At 39.7% G+C, this 7112-nt stretch overlaps 1 protein-coding gene across 1 annotated transcript; it reads left to right on the forward strand.

The window, feature by feature from the left end:
- Window positions 1-1374: 1374 nt before the first annotated feature.
- On the forward strand, window positions 1375-4986 carry LOC118361423 (transmembrane protein 130-like). The gene is made up of 8 exons (XM_052472166.1): window positions 1375-1420; window positions 1522-1610; window positions 1709-1877; window positions 2173-2318; window positions 2465-2546; window positions 2717-2919; window positions 4178-4290; window positions 4720-4986. Exons 1-8 carry the CDS (start codon window positions 1413-1415, stop codon window positions 4888-4890), a joined length of 981 nt encoding a protein of 326 aa, XP_052328126.1. The 5' UTR covers window positions 1375-1412; the 3' UTR covers window positions 4891-4986.
- Window positions 4987-7112: the final 2126 nt, after the last annotated feature.

Below are 7112 nucleotides of genomic sequence, written 5' to 3' on the forward strand. Positions count from 1 at the left end.
TGCCACTTCGGGAGCCAAATTGAATTGAGATAAATTCTTCAGGCCCAAATCTGTGGGTTTCACATGACTGGGAATAGAGATATGCATCTGTTGGTTACAGATACATAAAGAAATGATAGGAACGTGGATCAGAGAACCAGTATGACCACTATTTGTCTCATGCAGCGCGACACATCTGCTTCGCATAGAGTTGATCATGCTGTTGATTGTGGCCTGTGGAATGTTATCCCACTCCTTTTCAATGGCTCTGCGAATATGCTGGATATCGGTGGGAAATGGAACACGCTGTCATATACATCGACCCAGAGCATCCCAAACTGCTCAATGGGTGACATGTCTGGTGAGTATGCAGGCCATGGAAGAACTGGGGCATTTTCAGCTTCCAGGAATTGTGTACAGATCCTTGCAACATGGGGCTGTGCATTATCATGCGGAAACAGGAGGTGCTGGGGACGGATGAATGGTATGACAATGAGCCTTAGGATTTCATCATGGAATCTCTGTGAATTCAAATTGACATCGATAAAATGCAATTGTGTTCGTTGTCTGTAGCTTGCCTGCCCATACCACAACCCCACCACCGTGGGGCACTCTGTTCACAACATTGACATCAGCAAACCGCTCACCCACACTGCGCAATAAAGGTAGTCTGCATTTGTGAGGCCGGTTGAATGTACTGCCAAATTCTCTAAAACGACCTTGCGGGCGGCTTATTGTAGAGAAATTGACATTAAATTATATGGCATCAGCTCTGTTGGACATTCCTGCAGTCAGCAATTCAATTGCAAGCTCCATGTCCTCGTCTGTCCTCAGTTGCAACATTCAGTTCCAAACAGCCTTAGGAAGCAATGTCAGCACAAGAACTGTTCGTTGAGAGCTTCATGAAATGGGATACCATGGCCGAGCAGCCGCACGCAAGCCTATGATCACCATGTGCAATGCTAAGAGTCGGCTGGAGTGGTGCAAAGTTTGCCATCCGACAGACTAATCTGGGTTTAGAGAACGCTACTTGCCCGAATATACAGTATATATAGCAATATAGTAAAAAAATGTAGATTGTTACATGTTTTGTCTTTATTTTCGTTCACTGTAGGAGGCAAAATGTAAATTGGCCGTTACTAAGAAGTGTCCTGCACATTTTTGATGTGGGCCATAAACTCATGTGTATCCTCCACCATGGACAATGATTTACAACACAACAACTCTTTGTAATCTGAGGCAGGCACATGGTTAAAACGCATGGACATAATTTCAAGCTTGTACATGTATCTGTGAAATTTAGAAGGCATGAACAATTAGCTGGCACCGGCTGACAAAGCACCTATTATAGGTTGTCCATTTAAAGACTGTCCACATTTCTAAACGTCTTAGACCTGAAGTATCCTACACCATCTGCCTCTTCACAAGTGCAAATGTATCGGTAAATATGATGTGTTGTATGTGTAATATTTGGGCAAATAATTAGAATTACATTGCAGTACATTCAACATCATTTTGTGAACTTCTGGTTTATGATTTCAGAAAAATAATTGCGTTGGTCGTCATGTCACTTCCACTGATTCTGAGCCCCCAGGTTTTTGGGCTCCCGACAGACGGTTTGATCAATCTGAGTAGGTTTACTTTTACGCATAGACAACATTATTTCAATACAACACTATTTTTAACAAAATGTATACTAAACACATATCATTTTTACATTTTTACTCAGAAAATATTACAGGCAAGCTCAGCTTCATTCAGAGGGAAGGAAATGTGACTTATCTGCGGGACAAGGAGCTGGCCACGGAAGTTCCAACCGAGACAAAGTTTGAACTTTTCGATCCAATGAACACTTTACGCACTGCCAGATTCAACTATACCTGGGACTTCGGCAACGGGTAGGCCTATGTGGACTTGCCTGTTTATCATCGAATGTATGTTTTGTAGTTTAGGCTATATATTTAAATATTATGTGGTTGTTTAATTTGTTATTTATTTATTTATTCGATGTTGTGTGATGCTGTTTTTTACTGTAAGGATTACTGTTGTTTCTGTTGTCTTGTCAGTGTTGAATGTATTCCATCAGGGACCACGTTAGAAACAAGTGGAATTGCTTTAACCTGTCATCCCTGGGTTGTCCTCAATGAATAATTTTGCTCAATAAATCATCAATCAATTTTCTGGCTTTGTAAGAGAGGTGCTGAAGGGATCGGAGCCGTCTGTGCACTATAACTACTCATCCCCTGGAAACTACACTCTGCGGCTGAGAGTTGGGGCCCAAGTGAACAAAACCTCTACTCCACTAACTGGGGTATACACCATGGACGTTACAGTTTTGGGTAGGTAGACAGAATACACATCATTGTTGTTCATAATTATCTGGTTTGAAATAGTAGAGTTTTTAAATATCACATTAGGTTTACCATACAGTAAGTGACACCACAACATCAATGTAGGTGTATTGCACATCTCTGCTATTTTCCAGACGCCATCAGGAATATTGAATTGAGCCCTTTGAGTTTCCAGGTTTCCAGAAACAACAGTCTGGTTGTTCATGTGGATGGAAGGTGGGTACAATTTCTCAGTAGGCCACACAATTAACACACACAACATACTAAACATGTATAAAACACATCAAATAATCAGCTCATTTATTCTCAATCTCCTCTCTGTTTCCTAGTCTTCCAATGTGGGTGTGTTGTATTTATTCTCATCATCTCTCTCTCTCTCTCTCTAGTCCTCCCATGTGGGTCTGTTGGAGGTTCCTACAGAACTGTGAATCGGCAACCCCTACAGGCTGTCACCTGACCATGCTGTATGAGAACACCATGACACTGAACCACACCTTCACAGCTTTAGGAGTCCACTGTCTGGACATCAGCGCCCGCAACGACATCAGCAAACTGCAGACCTCCTACAACATCTTTGTGAGGAGAGATCGTAAGTCTGGTGTTATCATGTGGTCTGTGGAGATTTGGTCCACATTAGTCACACAAGGCAGAAGTTACAGGATAGTACAGTACAGTACACACTTTGTACTCTCACTTTTTTGGGAAGGCCCAAAAAATTGTCAAAGACTCCACCCCGTCATACTGTAGACTTTTCTTTCTGCTACCACGGCAAGCGATACCCGAGCGCCAAGTCTAGGACCAAAAGGCAGCTCCTACCCCCAAGCCATAAGACTGCTGAACAATTAATCAAATGGCCATCTGGACTATTTACATTGACACGCCCACCTCCCTTTATTTTTACACTGCTGCTACTCGCTGTTTATTATCTATGTATAGTCACTTTACCCCTAACTACATGTACAAAATAACTTGAGTAACCTGTACTTGTATATAGCCTCATTGTTGTTATTTTTATTGTGTTACCTATTTTTAGGTTATTGTGTTACCTATTTTTATTTATTTATTTTTTATATTATTTAGTACATATTTTCTTAACTCTATTTCTTGAACTGTATTGTTGGTTAAGGGCGTGTAAGTAAACATTTCACGTTAAGGTCTACGACCTGTTGTATCCGGAGCATGTGACAAATACAATTGGATTTGATTTGAATACAGAATAAATGGTTTGATATGGTACAAATGATCCATCTATTAGTACAGTGTCCCTCAGCAGTTCAGGTGGTACAAGAGGTTTTGATGAGAATTTATCTCTTTAGATTTCATGGTTCTTCCTGTAATCTTCAGCTGAACCGAGTGATAGTGTGTTCAGAGAAATGAAAAGACGTCAGAGGGAGAGTGGACAGTGTTGAGGAATGCAGCTAAGGAGTTCTGGAGGAGAGCAATTTAACAGCAGGACCCACACCCCATACTGCATTTGTCTCCTGTGGTGAATTGATTTGTGCTGGATGGTATCGTTACAGAGGAGTTTCAGGAAGCTTGTGACCTCATTTTAATGCATAACAAATAGATAGTTTGAAACCAGACTACTGAAATAATGATGGTTTGTTTAAATAGGAACATGATTCAAAGTTGAGACATTCTAATAATCATGTATGCAGATACTCTGGAGTATGACAGTCACTAATTGGGAGATAATTGTGAAAGAAAATCAATTCTGCTTGTAGAACTTATGACCAGTATTCAAGCTTGTCTAACTGCATCATGTAATACTGTAATATTACAGTATGTGAAGTGTTTTCCATTCCTTGAACTATGGGCAAAACAGTTCTCTCTTTGTCTCCTAATAGCCTCTTTTAACCTGCTCTTCATCATGATGTGTGCTTGGATTGTCTTGGCAATCCTCGCCTTCATCGCTGTTATAGCCTGTCGCCACAAGAAAGGACGCAACAGCAATCCACAGGTAAGAAGGAGACTGATAGAGGGACTTGTTGAAGAATGTTATGCTCTGTTTCTATACTCCTCCTAAAGATATGAGGCTATTCTACAATGTAGCCACAAACGGTTGATCTACATGTTTACCTAACATATTGACTTAGGATCAATTCCTAAACTTGGTCGTAACCATAGAAAGCACAGTCAAGCGGTTTTGTAGTTTTTATTTTATTTTTATTTAACCTATATTTATACAGATTTTTCTAGGCAAGTCAGTTAATAACAAATTCTTATTTACAATGAAGGCATACATCACTGCTGTCAAGTGATGGGGGTTTGCACAGTGTATTCTTTCTTGTTCAATATGAAATTACTAATAAATATTCAGACAATGTAGCCCTACAAACTCCAAAAAACACTTGTGTGTCAGTGTAAATATGCATTTTTTATTTGACAGATGTCTAAGTCCAGTAACGCCACTTACTCCAGTATGAACATGGAACTGCAGCCACAACAGAACATCCCTGATATCAGTAGTGATCTCTATGTGTCCAGGCCAAAGAACGAAGAGGTCCAACCCCTTCTACAGCACGGGACCAGATCTGTCGCCAAATCCTACCGCAACTAGTCTTCATTTATACACTTTGATTTGAGCTTATTAATAGTTTGCCATCAATGTATAGTTTGAGATGAATATACATTACCAGTAAAAAGTGTGGACACACCTAATCATTACAGGATTTTTCTTTATGTTTACTATTTTCTACATTGTAGAACAATAGTGAAGACATCAAAACTATGAAAGAACACATATGGAATCACGTAGTAAGCAAAACAGCGTTAAACAAATCAAGATATATAAAGATTCTGCCTTGATGACAGTATTGCACACTCTTGGCATTGTCACTCCAATATCACATGAATACACATTAGACATGGCAAAAGTTTCTCCACCAACGAGTGATGTGAACAGTTTGTGACTTGAACAGTGCTTGTGTCCATAGAAATAGATGTGGTACGCTCGCGGGGCGGGGGTGATGAGACCTGCTAGTAACCCTGAAGGGAACGGTTCTGATGGCTATTACTTAAAGATACTGGCTGTCAACATCTATAGAACATGTTTACAAAATGATTGGATGGAATGCCAAGAAAGTCAATGATAAAAGTAAAGATAAATCAAGTGTCTTTGTCAGCAAGAAGTCTTGTTATATTTACATTGTTATACACTGGTTTTTGGCCCCCAAAATTGATGTATTTGTTGGGTAATCGACATCTGTCGCCGTTATTTATACATATTTATCTTGCTGCTCATGACTACCAACAGGTACCATCGTTATTTATTTGAATGGTATCTTACAATACAATCTAACTTGAGATGTAGGCCTACTTCATGTTATATACCCACAATCATTAAATAATATGAATTGTTCTTTTATGTAATTTTTATATTTTACCATTCTTATGGTATAATATACCTCAATTGAGGTTACTCATAACTGGATGCTATTGTTAAGATGCAATTGTAATTGTACTTTTTAGGATGATATTAATATTTTGAATTCAACATTGCCTGTGGTTACTAGCTAGCTATTGTATGTGTGAACGATGGCTAGCTCCTCAAATGATTCCAGTCCCTTGTATTGTGCGTCTATTGTAGAAAGAGGCAACGATTCGCGGAACATATGTGCTCTACAAACGTTTTGTCTTTTCTTTCGGATGCAGATGCAGAGAGTGAATTCTGATTCATTTAAACAACCTGATCTCCAAAGTCCACATCTATAGTCTCAATCAACCACACACAATACAGCGGTGCAGAACAGCACTGGTTACACGGAGATCATCCATTCACCTTCTCTGCGTCTTACAAAGACACAGCAGTTGGAACCAAAAATCTCAAATTTGGACTCACCAGACCAAAGGTCAGATTTCCACTGGTCTAATGTCAATTGATCGTGTTTCTTGGCCCAAGCAAGTCTCTTGTTTTTATTGGTGTACTTTAGTAATTGTTTTTTTGCAGCAATTCAACCTACGGCTGGGCGGTATACCGTATATTGATGCAGGGACCGGTTTGGATTTTTACTTGACCTTCTATACCGGTATTTGAACGTTTGGTTTGTTAAATGTTATAAGCCATGGCTACTGTCAATTTTAATGGTTTACTTCACTACTTGAGTCATCTCTCTCCGCATTCTCGCCGTGCCACTTTCCACACAGACCTAGCTACGCCCCCTGTTACTCAAGGAGCGCATTTGATGTTCCTCAACCGCTAGACATTTGCGTTCAGTCTGCATGGTCAATGCAGCACATGCAACAATGTTGACGACAACAATGCTGTTGTCACTTTGCTTCTTAATATAAATCCACTAGTGTTCTATAATGACAATATTAGTTTGTGTTTCTTACATCAGCAAACAGCTAGTTTGTCCTTTCTTAGCAAGTTGCCCTAAATCTTGTGAGACGCTAATTGTTAGCCGCTAATGCTAATAGCTAGCTAATAAATGTACTGAGTAAGAGCAAACATAGCTAGCTAATACAGCCTGATAATACCAGTGATGGTGTAGACCTAAATCAGCATGTTGTTTGTGCGACAGCATCTTCTAAATCAAAGAGGAATATGCAAAGCAAGAATATATTAGCTAACGTGAACTCACCCCATTCCGTACAAATGTAACATTCAAACGAGGCTACAAAGAAAACTAATGGGACTGTATCGACTGTGTTGACGTCAAAATCGGAGGTGTGAACTAGGTTTCTATTCAAGCGTTGATCGACATGATAATGGCTCCATAGTCCATAGTTGAAAAAACTGACCCTCCGTTACATCTTGACGTGTCATGTTGTAACGTACAG

The sequence above is a fragment of the Oncorhynchus keta genome, chromosome 2, assembly GCF_023373465.1.
Source record: "Oncorhynchus keta strain PuntledgeMale-10-30-2019 chromosome 2, Oket_V2, whole genome shotgun sequence".
NCBI lineage: Eukaryota > Metazoa > Chordata > Actinopteri > Salmoniformes > Salmonidae > Oncorhynchus > Oncorhynchus keta.